The 17,184-nt window shown below is 36.1% G+C and overlaps 1 protein-coding gene across 2 annotated transcripts in view; it reads right to left on the reverse strand.

Annotated features, from left to right (window-relative positions):
- The window catches only part of TDRD3 (tudor domain containing 3), a 105,637-nt gene that overhangs the window by 4,903 nt on the left and 83,550 nt on the right, over window positions 1-17,184 (reverse strand). For both annotated transcript variants that reach the window (XM_086771791.1, XM_086771792.1), the window contains exon 13: window positions 1,478-1,614. In XM_086771791.1, coding sequence (XP_086627917.1) covers window positions 1,495-1,614 — 120 coding nt within the window. In that variant the 3' untranslated portion in view covers window positions 1,478-1,494. The remainder of the gene's footprint in view (window positions 1-1,477; window positions 1,615-17,184) is intronic.

Here is a 17,184-nt window from a genome sequence, read left to right on the forward strand (position 1 = left end):
CACTCCTCTGAGCCAACTGAGCTGGTTTAGAACTCAGCTCGGTGCATATGCCAGAATTATTTCTACATAAATTATCTCATGACATGTTTATTGATAGTGATTGATACACTTACTTAAAATAGAAAATCAAATTATATGGGCAAAAATAGAATAATTATCACCTTGGCAAGAGTCATAAATAAATTTTCCTCTTATACTGCCAGCAGTCCCCCAGATGAAAAGGTATTTTAGCATATGATCAGGAAAGTGAAATCATATGTTATTACATGTCAGAAATATCAAAAGCTGCAGAGATCAGTAGCATCTGTTAAGAAGGTGAAGGCCTGGAGCAAGGAAAAGAACTAAAAAGTACAGCATAGTTGGTTTGTTTAGTAAAAGCATTGTAACTGTTTTATCCGATTGGCCTTTTTAGACTTCTGAATGTACGTATCAGGTTTATCTTCTGAGGATGATATATAATACTTTAATTTCTGCTAATTAGTAAAGTACAGGTAGAAGTATATCCTCAAGATTCAGAGTATGGTAAATATTCTTAGGCCTTGTACCTCCCCATCCAATAGTGAGCTAAGAGATTTTAGATTTTAGTGTTGCAAATTCTCTTTCTCATCCTAAGGAGACCAATAGAAAGAATATTTATTCATTTAATTGTCTCATAAAAAGTAGAATAGGGGACCTTGGGCAGAAACAGACAGTACTGAGTTCAGCATTGACTGCAGCCACTTATTTCCGAGAAGAAGTTGGTATGTGAATGAGAAAAACTTGCTGCTGCTTTCAGGTGAGAAGTATCAAGTAAAAGCTTGCTCAGATGACATGAGTCCTTACATAAAGCAAAGTTACAAAGCTATTTGCCAAAGTGTTTTTATTACATCTTCCAACTGGTATATAAAGTCTCCTCCTACAGCCACAAAATCCAGAGAAAGAGAGATATTCAACTTCTATCATGAATATACCAATATCCCTAAAAAAATTCAGAAGCAATATGTATCTTCCAGTATGTATGCCAAACATAACTTCCATGTAGTTGATCAAAACAAGTGATTTCTAAACTAAAGAAACACAACCGTAAAACTTAAATGATAAGACACTGATTTAACATCAATAGTTCTCCGTAGGTGTAGCAATCACTGCTCTGTGCTTGCTCCTTATAAACAGATTACCACCATTAAACAAAGTAGGCTATACATATCCTGTTGCTTAATATTTCTTTTTTTCTTTTAAATGAGAAACAAGGTTTTTCAAGGAATTTCAAGTTGTCTATTTGTTTATAAGATGGTGATTACAGTAATTTATTTGTTCAAAACATTCATCATCTGCCACTCAGTCCTGAGGGTTCCTGTACAACCAACTACTGGCCAAGTTGTAGAAAGTTCTGTCATGAACTTCACAAAGACTGAAGAACACTGAAGTACAGAACAATCCAGATCTACTTTTCTTGAAAACTAAACCCATAAATAAAATGTCAAGATTGTATACTTACCTTTTATGTCATATTAATCAGTTTCTAGCTCTTGGTGGTTGATAAAATTGTTGAGTAGGTCGTGTGGACCGTCTTGGCTGACCATCACCTCCTCTGCGGAATTCTAGAGTTTGCTCATAAGTTTCTTCCTCCTCCTCCTGCAGGTAAACAGCATTGTTTTAAATGGAACAGTAGGTAAATGCATTATACATGACTATGTATACGCATACATAGAATCACAGAATAGCTTGGGTTGGAAGTAAACTTTAAAGTTCATCTAGTCCAACACCCCTGCAAGGAGCAGGGACATCTTCAACTAGATCACGTACGTACACACACACACGAATTCATGCGTACATAGCAACTACCGCTTCTGTGCTGATGACCACTTTATAAAATAAGCGAGATAATGGGAGTGGGTTTTTCAAATCTAGAAAAGCTAACAGAAACAAGCTGGAGAGTCTCAAAACTCAATCTCCATGGCAGCAGTAGAAGTTATTAAATATTTGCAGGAAAAAAAAGTGCATATATTAAAGCAAAATTATTTTCCATAAAGGAAACAAACTCAAGCAGCAAGATAACCTCAATAACCTGCCAGAGCAAGAGAAATATCAGCTTTTGGGAGTTTAGAAATGTGTGTGGAAGGAACTAAAAAGAATTAGGAAATCTAACTCCAAGGAACATTATCTGGCAGTCTGCATACTTGAAACACAGATCTAAAAAAGTAGTTAAAAATCTGTGATGCAGTAACAATGAAACAAGCCTATAAGTATAATGGACAGCAATTCAGATATGAATTTGCTATGTGCAGCAATAATAGTCTCTGAATAATGAGAGGAGAGATAATTACATATCTGCAATTTGCATTCACTCCTAGGCATCTCAATACCAGAAAGACACTGACAAATTACATGGAATTCAGAAAACAAACAAAAAAAAAAAAAAAATCAAGAGACTGGAAAATTATTTACAAAGGAAAATTAAAATAGCTACATATTTACTTTGGTCAAGAAATATTGAAAGGAAAAACTTATTTGATGGAATATTTGAAGGTGGTACACAATAAAGATAGAGAAGGATTCTAAAAGCATTTGAGTTGATAACAAAGAAATAGAAGAAAAAAATATAGGCTGAAAAAAAATAAAATAAGTTTCTCAACATGAGTATGATTGTCAAATGGTGTCTCAGGTAAAGAGTTATAATTTTGTTTCTTTAATATTCTAAGACTACAGTGAAGCAGACACCAGATCTAGAGGGAACATGCTGTAGAAATCCACTTTTGGGAAAAAGTACCAAGTATATAACTCTTAATTCCTTTTCATTCACAACAGAGTAAAAAAAGGAATACAAAGTAGGAACACTGAATGATTCATTAAAAGCTCATCAACAATTCCAACACCCAAGGACAGTCTTAGACTGCACCACACATATAACAAAAAGTAAGCAAGTCACAGCAGTAAAGTATTTCACTATAACAGACAGAAAGGAAAATCTACAGCCTAAGTTCTTTCTGTCGTGAAAAGTCAGATCTTACTAAAGAAACATCTCTTTCTGAATCAGCCTGAATATCAATAAAAATGCATTTTTAAGATAACAGTTACAGACAACCACATTTCCCCTAGTAAGGTCTCCTACTTACAGGGCACTTCTGTGGTCATAGCTTTATTTCCAGAATTAAGATTAAGCCCTACTACAGAGAGTCTGCGAAAACTATAGAAGAAAACAGATTTTCAACACAATTGAATACAGTGTAATTGATTTATATCTTTAAGTTTCACTGTAGCCAAAGGCAGAGTGCCATGGAATTCTGCCATAAAGCTTACTTTTCTCAGTGTACCTCCTTTACTGCTTGCAGCACTATCAATTCCCTCATATAAAGAGGCTCAGAGACACCGATTATCCAAAAGAAAAAAAAAATAGAGAAGCAGATGTCTAACCAAAAAAATCCACAGTTTACAATACTGTTAAGCCCTAGTACAAACCCTCAACTTAGTATAGGAAGTAATGTCCCATCACTGGCAACACAATCTGTACTAGCATCAAAATGTTAAAAGGTAAGCTAGATGCCTGAAGCGGTCTAAATACCTTTAGCTCTTCCAGTATACTCCAAGAAACCTCAATAACTGAAAATAGTTCCATATTATTTGCCAAAAGAGTGAAGACAGATGCAATTCCAAGTTTTCTTAAAATTCTTTCCCTAAGCTTTAATCTAACATATAAGAGCTTACTCTTAGAAAATAAACTGGTGAACCTTCATGTGCTCGATATTTGGATTTCTCAAAAACTGGAAAACTAAATGGCATATATGCATGACTGAAAATTTAGCAATGCATACTGGTGTTTTCAAGAGACTGTAGTGAATTAGACATGAATATTTTCTTTGTAACCTTGTTAGTCTTTGCTCAAAAAGAACAGAAATTAAAACAGGTTAGTGCATCACATCTTACATGTAACAGTCAACCTCTTTCCGAGGATAAGTTTATCAGAGTAAATTTCTAGAGCAGTAAATCTTCATCAAATCTCAAAGTTAATGGTGTTGATCCTTGGAATTCAGTAAAATAATATTGAAACTATAATTTCTTGACCACTGACCGTCAGTCTTACACTGCTGCTCTTTCATTCTTTTTCTATTGCCATTTTATTTTATTTCCATCTTAAGGATTTTTTTCTGGGTTCATCTTTATCTCAATTTACTTTAAAATCTCTCCAGTCCATGCACAAAACTGCCATCCCTCTTCTGGAGCAGCATCCAAGCATCCACTCTTTGTAGTCAAAACTTAGTATCTCTAAAATATTCCTTGTTTTTTGTGTTTTTCAGCCGTCTACATTTCTTCCATTGTAACTCTGCAATCAATTAGGTCACACATTTTGACACCAACTCTATTTTTCCAATCTTTCTTGCTGCTTACTTTCAATTTATCAGTTGCTTGTGACTCATTCCAATTATACCATTTCCTACTTCCTTCTATTACCAGTAGAGGCTTCATATTAGTATACTACTCCAAAAACGTACACATTTTATTATCTCCACCCTTCAGTTTATTATTAATTACTTAGTTAATATTCCAGGATTCAGGACTGAATTTTCTAGTACTGACACAGTGCCTACCTAGGGCTACGTACCCTGAGATTAAATGATACCACTAAGCACAATTGCAAAATACATTAAAAAATGGCAGATCCACAGGAAAAAAAAACATGGAAATATTTACAATGCAAATAATGAAATACACAAATAAATTATTGCAGTAACAGGTAAGAATGGCATGAGGGAGAGGGTGGACATCAGTATTCTTTAGGTATTTAAAAAAAAAAAGATGGCGAATAGTGAAGCGTAAGTCATTGAGGATTTCAGTTTCTACTCAAAGTTTTGCCATAAAAATCTGCTGTTACTTTTGATGTTTTTATTCTATCTCATAAGACAGAAAAGAACTAAAGAAGTGTAAACTGGAAATATATGCATACTCAATGCTTTTATTTTGGACCCATATATTCTGAAGAGCTTGTACCACCAACGTACTTCACCATTGAGCTTAGTGAATCAGCAAGTAACTTCAGTTCAGCCAAGTGACCACCAGAATGCTTTTACATAAAAAAAATTCAATGCATTTCATAGCTGCAGAATAAAGTTTAAATCCAGCATTTAAAATATTTTAACAACCAATTTATTCTTAAATTAACAACATTAGAGCAGAGTAAATTTATATTTCATTAAAAGCTTTCTCACTGAATTTCAATTGCAAGACTTCTTTCAGTGCATTCTAAAGAACTGTTTACAAACTTTTTTTAAAATCATAGAATATTTAGGGTTGGAAGGGACCTTTAAAAGTCATCTAGTCCAACCCCCCTGCAAGGAGCAGGGACATCCCCCATTAGATCAGGTTGCTCAGAGCCCTCCCATCCAACCTGGCCTTGAAGGTTTCCAGGGATGGGGCATCTACCACCTCTCTGGGCAACCTGTGCCAGTGTTCCACCACCCTCATTGTAAAAAATTTCTTCCTTATATCAAGTCTGAATCTACCTCCCTCTATTTTAAAACCATTACCCCTCATCCAGTCACAACAAGCCCTGCTAAAGTTTCTCCTTGTCTTTCTTATAAGCCCCCTTTAAGTACAGGAAGGCAGCTGCTATAAGGTCTCCCCAGAGCCTTCTCTTCTCCAGGCTGAACAACCCCAATTCTCTCAGTTTGTCCTCATAGGAGAAGTGCTCCAGTGCCCTCTGATCATCTTCGTGGCCCTCCTCTGGACTTGCTCCAACAGGTCCACATCCTTCTTACGCTGAGGTCTCCAGAGTTGGACACAACGCTCCAGGTGGGGTCTCACAAGAGTTGAGTAGAAGGGGAGAATCACCTCCCTCAACCTGCTGGCCACACTTCTCTTGATGCAGCCTTGAAGTGAATCATACTGTTTAACTTCTGAGAACATTGAATAGGCGGATGACAGAAAAGAGCAGGACAGAAGTTATGCATCACACGAAAGCTTTGCTGAATGTTCTGCTCAGAGATATTTAGGATGCAATTACAAGTCACAGTTGAGCAGCTCCAACAGTTTGCCACCTACAAACTAGTTACCTCTCTGTCTAATCCTACTTATGAACAAAAAATTCTGCTCTGTTCACTTGGCTCTTCTGCCAAGGGTTTTCAATTATACCTCTCTGTGGGATGTTAAGGGATGAGCACCAGAGCCTGTGCAAGGAGGCACGAAAGAATAGTGTGGGGCCAGGAACCACAGGACAAAGACAGAAGGCAAAGAAAATGGAACACATTTTCTGTTTCAGTAATGTCAAACCACTGCTTCAGTTTAAGCTGCAGTTTCAACTTCACCCACATACTCAATGCATGGAAAACTTGCTGGACTCAGTAGAAAGAAAGAGTGTTGGCTTCCCTGCAAAATCAACTTTTCTTTCATGTGCATTTCAACTCCCATTTCCCGGTCCTGATAAAATGCCTCTTTGCATTGCCCACTATGTTGGTAACAGCTGTCTCCTGCTGTTAACACACCAAGTGATCTCTTGTTTTGCTGGTTAAATTCCTCTTTTAAAACTTGCTTCTTTTGCCTAGTCATCTAGTGTTGGTCTCTGAGTACTTTAATATTTGATTTTTACTTACTTATGCTTGTATCCATCAAAAATAGACTGTAAGATTTTCCAGATGTATCAAAAAACCAAACAGAAAATCCAACCAGACTATAGCCAAATGGAAAAATTCCAAAGTTTCCCAGAAAAAGCTAAAATTAACTATTTAATTTGCAATACATTACATATCCTGTATTTGTAAGGCAAAAAATCACTGGCTAAAGTGTCTATAGTAGTCCCTTAAACTGTTATCAGAATACTTAAATGGATTGTTAGAACTCCGTAATAATTAAGAATGAAAATAGGATTTTGTGAAAAAAAAAATTCATTTTTGTCGTTTAATAAAAGAACAAGGTTTAAGTTACACAATCTTAGAGTGGCTTTAGGGCATAATTTAAAATATTACTATCAAATGAGGTGTGAAAATTACAAGTAAAAGAGACATTGCCACTAATGTAGATTTTTCTAGTATCTTAACCAAGTACTGACTTCGTGACAAAAGCATTTTTGAAGTGTCTATTAAGACATACTCGCTCTTGATCAATTTTCTGTGCAAGTTATACTTGTTACCTAAAATATCAGTTCCTGTTACAGAGTAATCTTCTTACAGAGTAACATGCAAGCTCACAATTTTTTTTTTCACAGTACAGAACACATCGATATATTAGACTGGGCCTATGGCTATATAGATTTCTAAGTTAAATTATGAGTGAGAAGGATAAGTGAGATTCAAGGTTATACTGCTAGACTTGCATACAGCTGACCCTTCACTGCGATCAGATAAATAATATAAACTTTTAGCCATATTACTGCACCTTTAAAGGAGTCAGGGTAGTATTGCATTTTTAGAAAAATGTACTTTTAGTATGCTCACACACATCATGTAGTAATGTATCACTGACGACTAAAAGTACATAACTAACTGTAAGGATACAAAAAATGTTAGTTTTTTAAAAACATGTTATAGTGTACTAATCATACAAAAAAGTTTGGGTTTTTTTAATTAAACTTTTAATACACCGTTTATAATGTTAATGATAAGATACACAATTATTATTGTTACTGAATTCTTGCCTGGATCTTTTGAAGTGTATCAGCGCACACTACAATTAAATCTTTTGTAACTAAACAAAGGAACCAACTCTGTGACACCCTTAAATTTACAACCTAATTCTGACAGGTAGGCTGTAGCACCATAGATATCTGCACCAATATCATGTATTGTACTGCTGAAACTGTTTTCCTTTCTCTTTTCCTGCACCTTTTTCTTCACTCTTTACACTTTTCCTTTCTGTTTCTTGCTCCGATGTACAGTTGCAACCTTTTACTGATGCAGGTTCAAAAGGCAGGATGGTTAGGATCAGCGAGGAAGAACTGTTTCCTCCTCTCAGAGTTGACAGCTGGTCATCAGCTCATTCCATTAAATCATACTCCTAAGCCACTCCTAAATTCTTTTCCCGTTAAAATAATCTTACAGAATGTTCAATTAGTCTGCTGTTATTCCAATGTTATCACAGAATCTTTAAGGTTGGAAAAGACCTCCAAGATCATCAAGTCCAACTGTCAACCCAACACCACCATGTAAAGGACTTACAGAGTACAGACGTTCTTCTACCCAAAAGTCATGACCCCATAAGCATCTAAACTACATACAGGACATGACAAGCATTAGATAATTAGTACACATGACATACATGTGTATAAACATGCAAACACTACATGTACAGTACTCTGTATGTAACTCTGATTTGACTTTTACATCGAAACTATCAATAGCTTTGCTGAAGCTTCTAGAGTTAGCTTCACTAAAGTAAAATTCTGTATTATACTACACAATAAAAGACAGTGGTGACAGGAATAGCAATGTTAAATGTATTATTGAAACTACAGAGATTTACTGGAAAAATCTTAGCCCAATTTTAATTGGCCTTAAAGGGATACAAATGACTTGCTGTATGGTACTGTATGATTTCTGAAAAATCTCCCGATACTGTGAACTGCAATTACAAAATTATTGTGTATTGCCATTCTATATGCAGCCAGAATAATTCCTACCCATTTAAATAACATTTTAATCTACTATACTAGTGTCATCTTTCTCTCTTCTACTGTTTCTCAAATGGTATGTGATTTTGATGTACTGTACCAATAAAGCATTACATTCTACTTCCAAATTCTGTACAAAGCCTTTTATGCAACAGAGAAATTCAGTTACTGGTTTCCCTAATGTGGGAGTAGTCAAAATCAAAAGTTACTGACAATTCAGTGAAACAAACTTGCTGCAGTGTCATATAAAAAAAAAAAAAAAAAACAAAAAAACCAAAAAAAAACCCAGCAAAAAAAAAAACCCCAAACAACAAAACAACTGAAACATATATATTGTTTTCCTTATTTACACTTAGAAAAAGGAACTGATCCTTATGAGGGTCTGTCTTTGTCTCCACTGAACACACACAGGCCGCAAGTATGTTCCTAACTATGGTATGTAAAACTAGGTGGCATGCAGCTACACCATAATCTCTGTTGCTTTTTCTTTTCTTCCAAATGAAAATTTCAAGATGACCCTTCCCTGAGCAGTATTTTCTTTAGCATCGAAATAAATTAATAATAATAAATCTTTTCTGTTGACTTTCACTAACCAAACATCAGAAGCCAAATGATTTACATTTTCTTGGCCAGTTGTAAAATTCTACAAAGCATTCTTCAGGGCCAGCAATTTATAAACTAAAGCCATATTGCATATTAATTTAAAATACTAAATTTATAATAAACGATTCAGTAATCCTGAAAAACCTGGATATACACTACCAGCATTTTTATTTAGATTTATCTTATTTTTCTCTGCTGAAAACAAACTGTAACAAAAGCAGACAAGCTTCAAACATAGCTAGTTTTTAAATGATTCTGTTATGACAATATACACCCAGAGTTTTGAGTGAAGCAATAAACATTAGATACCAAGTGACAGAAAATTTGTAGATTCTTCGGGGGGGGGGGGGGGGGGGGGGGGGGGAATAAAAAAATCAAGAAATGGAATATAGATGGACAGATAAGGAAGAGAATTATATACTTAAATCTGAGACCACTAACAGCAACAAAACAGCTAACCTGTAATCAGAGACTTCCCTGTACTTCATCTCTTTTCTTCAACTCCAAAAACAAAGCACTCATTTATTTTCTAAATAGACTACATTCCAGATACATTTCCGTAAAATAAGGATAACATAAGCCTGGGGCATGATTATCCCACATTTTGCTAGCTTATCTGTTCCCCTTAAGGGTATTGAACAGGTTATTCATACTTGTAGGCATTCTTTGTGGCAAAAAATAAAATAAATGTGCAACTCTTCTTGTGAAGTTTATGCTTGAAATAAATATAACCTCCTGCAAGGTGACACCATGTTCTTAGTACAGAAGAAATTAATGAAGTTTAAAAGTTCCTTAGAAATACACAGGTAAGCCATTCACACTGTATCTTCAAAACAAACCAGAAATACTAACTTCCGTTTGTAAAATAATCTTCACATTGAGAAGTGTCAACATCAAACCGTAAGTATTTAAAGCTTTATTTCCAATAATTTTAAAAAGAAAAGTAGATACACTGAGAGAGATCTGCTATATAAATAACAAACAACCAGCAGACACATCAAGTTCTCTCAATTCAGCAAGGAGAAAAGCACAAAATGGAAATGTTTTCAATGAAACACAAATTTCACAACATGAAATCAGTAACAGTAACCACCATAAGGAGTTATGTGCCATAAGGAGTAAAGTTACTTTAAGGAGTAATTGTGCCAGTTTTTCAAAAACAGCAGCAAATTAAAGGGTCCATCTCCATGCCTTCCCCCATATACAACTCTTAGCCCTTTCCCCTCCCCAACGTTTGTTTGGTTGGTGGGGTTTGGGGTGTTTTTTTTTTAAATAATAAAAGGTTCATCTAGGTTTTCAGAATGTTAAGTTGAATGAAGACCTCTGGAAAGGTCTGGTTCATGTTAGTAATATAGACACAGTTGTAAATGTGTATCCAAAAATAATACTTGCATATACTTGGAAAGAATTTCAGCAGTCTCCTTGCACTAAGTGCACTCATAAGCAAAACCAGAGTTTTCTCCCCTCTATGGAAGTGTATTTTGCTGTACTACTGGACTTATTTTAGTATGTAATCAGAAATTTCTGACAATAAAAAAATTCAGAAAGAAAACACTAAATGATACTATCTGAAATTATCTAATGCATTGCTGTTAGAGCACAAAAAACATCATCAAAACGCAAACAGAAGATCAGTGAGTTTTGGTGTCATTTTAAGTGAAAGAGAATGCTGTCTGCATACTCTCATCCATGACAAAATTTGGTATTCAGATCCTCAACATTAAATACACATGTGTATATGCAGTAAACATCTATGTGTTTCACATGTGAATGACCAACGACACAAAAAAAAAATCTGGAAGTAAAACATGACAAAAGGTATTTAAGTAATCATACAGAAAAAATAAAACAAACAAATATATCCTAATTCCTAGTTTAAAAAAAAAAACAAAACCTCAAACCTGCTTACAGGTGGTGCAGGGGCACAGTAACTTAAAGTCTTAAAACTGAAACTGCCCACGAAGCAACTCAGAATAGTCCCATAAAAATGTGAGCATCTTAACTTGAAAATCAGGACCTCTACATTACATATATGCAGAACGCTTACATTTGAAAATCAAATATGCCAAATAACATCTATTTTTTAATTATTAATCACCACAAGATCAAAAAATTATGATGGGTGAAATATTATTATCATAGAATCACAGAATCATAGAATCGTTAGGGTTGGAAGGGACCTTTAAAGGCCATCTAGTCCAATCCCCCTACAAGGGGCAGGGACATCTCCAACCAGATCAGGTTGTTCAAAGCCCTGTCCAACCTCACCTTGAACGTTTCCAGGGATGGGGCATCCACCACCACTCTGGGCAACCTGTTCCAGTGTTCCACCACCCTCAGTGTAAAAAAATTTTTCCTCATATCAAGTCTGAATCTACCTCCCTCTATTTTAAAAGCATTACCCCTCGTCCTATCACAACAGGCCCTGCTAAAGAGCTTCTCCCCTTGTTTCCTGTAGGCCCCCTTTAGGTACTGGAAGGCCGCTATAAGGTCTCCCTGGAGCCTCCTCTTGTCCAGGCTGAACAACCTCAACTCTCTCAGCCTGTCACTGATAAATGTGCTTCATAAGCATAGGAGAATCTGAAACAATCTAAATAATGAAGATATTCCTTGATATCCCTTTGCATGATAGCATGTCCAAAGTTAGAAAACCCTACATTTGATGTTCAGTATGTAGGACATACACACTAAATGCAGAAAACATGAAAAAAAGTCTATATAAGCATCATACATTTATTGCTTTGTTGTTAAACAGTTCTTGCTCTCAATAGAAAAATAGGTATTCTGCTTTTGCACAAGTCCAGTCATTAAGACTGAAGATAACACAATCAGAATGTAGACATCCTGGAAACTATGAAGATTAATCTCAGCATAAACTGACTGAAGAAAGTACTAAATACATCTAGTGGCTATGGAGATACAGAGTATGCTACATATCCAAAAGTAATTTCTGCAAACTTATTTGTCTAGATACCACTTCTACTGAATCTAAACCATCTATTTTCTAAGTATATTTATGGCTCTTCTTGGTCCATTCATTAGATTTCCCAAAGTTTTCATACTGTAAACAAACATTATCCACATTGTTAATTGCACTGCTCTTGCTACACTAATAATGTTAAAAGTTATCATGATTATTTCCTATTCTACTGCATGTCGGGGTTGGGGGGGGGGGGGGGTGGGCAGGGAGAGCTTAAAAGAAGAAAGGGGTAAAAACAATCTTTTTCCCCTGATACTACTTTTAGGAAATATGATAATGCTCTGTACCTGGTAATTTTGCATTACCACGTCTAGTTTACATGTCAAATAAAATTCAAGTGAACACTACTAAATTAGGGTTCAAAGCAGAGCTATTAAACCAGATAAAGGACTGGTCAAAACTGCTTTGTAGTAGAAGACTCTGAAAGCTCAATCAACTCAGTTTACTGAAAAAGTTAAAGGCTGTCCTGATCACAGTCTAGGGAACAAGTTTTGACAGAAAGCATGCAAGTCTACCAGTTGAACTGTAATGCCTAAAAACACGAGAAACAAGGAATTAATTTGAAATAGTAATGGTTATTAATAATTGGAACAACTTACCAAGATATGTGATTAATTCTTCATTCCTGCAATTTTTTTTTTTTAAACATTTCTGTTTAGTCTGCTTTCCTAGATCTATGTGCTGGTTTTGTATAGTAGGGAGGCGACAGTGACAGCTTCTGCAACAAGCTGTCAGAAGTTTCCCCTTTGTCCAGTGGAGCTGGCCAGGTCTAGGATGGACTTGCCACCAGCCAGGGCCAAGCTCATTGGCAACAATGATAATGTCTCTGTGATAATGTATTTAAGAAGGGGAAAATTAAAAAAAAAAAAAAGGGAGTGAAGAGGCAGAAGTGGAGGCAGAGAAGGTGAAGAGCAAGTTCTGAGAACCTTGCAGCCCTCACCCTCTGGCCTCCTGCAGAGCAGCCATCTGGGTCTGACTCAACCCGGCCCAGCCAAAAAGTGGAAAGAGATGTGAAAAGGATCTGAGAAACATCTGCCTGAGCCAGTTGTGAAGAATTTATTGTGAGAGGAATGGCTACAGATGCCAAGGTCAGTGAAGAACGAGAGGGAGGAGTAAAGTTACTCCTGGCAGAGATTCCCCTGCAGCCTGTGGTGATAATGATGATGAAGCAGGCTGTCCCCCTGCAGCCCATGGAGCTTAACAGAGGGGCAGAAATCCACCCGCAGCCCATGGAGGACCCCACACCAGGGCAGGCAGATACCTGAAGGAGGCTGTGGCCCACGGAGGGCCTGCACTGGGGCAGCCACTCCTGAGGGACTGCACCCCATGGAAAAGGGCCTCACGCTGGAGCAGGGGAGGAATGTGAGGAGTTCTTCCTCAGAGGAGGAAGGTGCGGCAGAAACAATGTTTAATGAAGTGACCACAACCCCCATTCCCTATTCCACCCTTCCCAAGCCACTTGCGGGGGCGGGGGAGGAGGTAGAGATAATTTGAAATTAAGTTAAGCCTGAGAAGAGGGTAGGGGTAAGGGGAAGTTGGTTTTCCCCAAGTCAAGTCTATTTTGCCCATACCGGTAACTTGAATGATCACTCCTCCCTGTCCTTATCTCCAGCCTCGAGCTTTTTGTTGTATTATCTCTCCTCCATTCTCTTGGAGGGTGAGCAGAGCGAGTAAGAGACAGTATAGCTTAGTGCTGAACAGGGCTAAACTACGATAACCTAAAAGAATGGAAATATTAGAAAGATATTAAAGGCACTGAATTGAAAAAGGTAATTTAATTACAAAAACTTCCTTCTACAAATCATTAACCCTGGGTTACTTTTAAGACCCCTAACTATGAGAGTTTCCATCAAAAAGTCTCTGTACTTAGCACACAAGAAGTTCAAAGATAAAATAAAGAAATTCCTTTTCATGCTCAAACTACTGCAACAGAGCGCCAAACCTCAGACACTGAAATGATAAAGTTATATTTATCTGCACGTGTTAAGGAAGGAAAATTTAAGTTAAGCTGAAGCTATCTTCTAAGGAAATAACTTTGGTCTGAATTTCAGTGTTCCACGTGACTCCTCCAACATTAAGACTAAAATCACTTCTGTCACCTCCTGACTTACCATTTCTGTAAGTAGATTAAGAGGATTAAATATATATATATATATGCACAATTAATTCCCTTTTACACTTACAAAAAGATCCATCTTGACTAACTTAGCAAAGGTATTACATGCTTTTCACAATGCTGCAGCAAATCCTACCTCTCTAAAACCTTGACAATCTAAATATACCAATCAAGTTCTGAGAAGGCAAGCAAATTTTGTAGGAAAGATGCTAGATCAAAACATTTCCTTTTCTGTTTAAGCTCTCTGACAAAATCTGATTAACTGCTGCTATTCTTTGACAATGTGAACAATTATGTCTAGCTTAGATATACACTCATTTTAAATAGTGGTCTATAAATGTCTCTTGGGCCACGAAAAAAAACTTGCAAATGATATTATTAATAGGAAGAAAGTAAAACATCAATAGAGTCCTTGTCATTGTTACAAACCTTAGAGAATTTACTCTAAGAAAATCAATCAAGAGAAGCAGAAAAAAATACATTTCTTAACTAGCAAGCTAGAGCTGAAAAAGTTTTTAAAAGAAAAAAGAAAAAAGGGATGAGTAAGTAAAAGGGGTAATTTAATGTGCTTTAAGATTTTTAACATTTATGAAGAAAAGAACAAATGTTTCTGCAAAAAAAATTGCCTTCACAGTCAACTTTTTCTTTTTTTAAAGTTCTTATATTATGGAAGATTTCTTGTTCACAGATATTATTACTGATGATGCTTGCAAGTCATCAAATAAGTAGGACAATCCCAAGCATTCCAGACATTAATCATGCCTATATAAGTCAACTTCAGTACAATAAGTTATGTGTTTATTCAACATGCACTGTGTGCAGTAAGAGGGAGTAAGATCTGGAATCATATCCACATACTCCACTACAAATTACATTTGTCATAGCTTCTATTCTGCAATACGAAGCCAAGGGTATCATATATCTCCTCCCTAGAAAGAAATCACTCAGAAATACTACACCAATTCTTCCAGTTTCCTCTTTAATCTAAATCCTTTGAATTAATCTATTACACTCAGAACACTGAAATGTGAAGGAGATGGGGAAATCAGAAGAGAAATGGTGATGGCAGGAACAGTCCAGACACTTTCACACATCAAGCTTCTCTTACATATTCAACATGTTCAACCTCAACACAGGCAACAGAGAGAAATCCAAGCATAAAATCCTTCAGGAGTCTCAAAATGAGAATGTGAAGAACTTTAATCATATGACAAACAGGTTAAGATATGTTATCTAAAAAAAAAAAAAAAAAAAAAAAACAACCCTGCAGGTCACTTTAAGGGAAGGTGTTTAGAGAGGAAGAGTCCCTCAAAATAAAGAGCTTAAGGAGCCCATACAGTGCAGTCTCCAAATAATGAATCATCATCATATGCAATTACATTTCATAACAGGGAGAAGGGCGAGTAGAACAGTGTAATGCTCCACGTGTCCTGCTTTAACTATCAAAACTTTTTCAATGACTACAAACTCCAAGAAGAATGTATCCTCAATCTGATTTGTACAGCTGGCAGTAATTTGCAGTGATATTTCGTAGTCTGATGAATATTACATGCTTGAGCGGAAAACTGAAGCATATTTTGCAATGATACAGACAGACAACTGAATGCCATTGTTTTATACCCACTTAGTATAAATTACCTCCTCTCAACAGAAATTTGCCAGCTTTTATTTTAATAAAAGTAAAATGTAATTCCTTAACCACCTTTAAGTGTCAGTTTTTTTATTTCAGCTAAGGGCCAGCAACTTTCAGAGGAATAGTTAAGTTGTGATCATCTCTGTATTCCAACATGGATACATGCAACTAAAGTCTGATAAACTATGTAGTTTCTCAGAGGACAGAGTTGCTAAAGAAAAATACTAGTCATTTATCAGGATAAATGCTTTCCACAACACTTATCTCTAAATACTGCCTTTTAAAATAAGTCTGAGGAAATAAATAAGTTACATAAAGAATTATCCTGACAGAACTGGTAAGACAGAACTTGAAGGTTAATTCTGTGTAAGAGCATGTATGATGACACTCTCTAAAAGATGAAATTGAATTTAAGGCAATGTTTCCAGTAAGTTAAAAAAGCCTCTGGTAAACACACACAAAAAAAAAAAAAAAAAAAAAAAGAAGTTTAGGATAGACTGTGAAAAGTAATTTTGCAGCCTGAGAGGGCAAAGGCCAACAGAAATCACCACATATTATATATAAATGGAAATTGAGGGACATGTCCACAAAATATCAGCCTAATCCATAGTGTTTTAATAAAGTAAAAAGATAGTCTTCTGTAGAAACAAAAACCACACTAATAACTGTTTAGATTAAAATAAATTAATACGTATGCGCTACCATTCAGAAAGAAGAGTAGCCCAAAGTACTCACCCTTCATTTAATTCATTTAGTCAATAAGTAATTATGAACTGGAAAATTATTCTAGATATTTTCCTGACAGTACAGAAGCTGAAGAACTGAAAACATTGAATTGTTGTCTGACGGAACCATTCATGGACAGCTTTTCCACAGGAATCTTAGAACTGGTTAAGCAGCCTGTACAATTCTCTTGACAGTCTTGTTTACAGTATAGTCAGTGAGGACAGAAGATAGATAAGAGATCCAGCCAAGACATATCTATGTACTGCACCTACTCAATTATTCAAAGAGAAAGACTTCCTACTTGACACACAAGAAAAAGACCACAGTGTCCAGGGATCCAAGGATGTCCAGGCCGAAGATTCAGAGCAGCCATAAAGAAATGGCACCCAATCCTTCAAGTATTTGCCTGTCATATGTCAAGACACTGGAATGAATTCAAAACCTCCATAAAACAGATAGGCAAAAGTTGTCTCCAACTTAGAGAGGCAGCTGTAAGCTTTCATCACTTAGTGTTTTCAGTGTTGCTCTTTACATTGCTAGAGAGGGGTTCC

The sequence above is a fragment of the Chlamydotis macqueenii genome, chromosome 1 (assembly GCF_036417535.1).
Source record: "Chlamydotis macqueenii isolate bChlMac1 chromosome 1, bChlMac1.mat, whole genome shotgun sequence".
In the NCBI taxonomy this organism is placed as follows: domain Eukaryota; kingdom Metazoa; phylum Chordata; class Aves; order Otidiformes; family Otididae; genus Chlamydotis; species Chlamydotis macqueenii.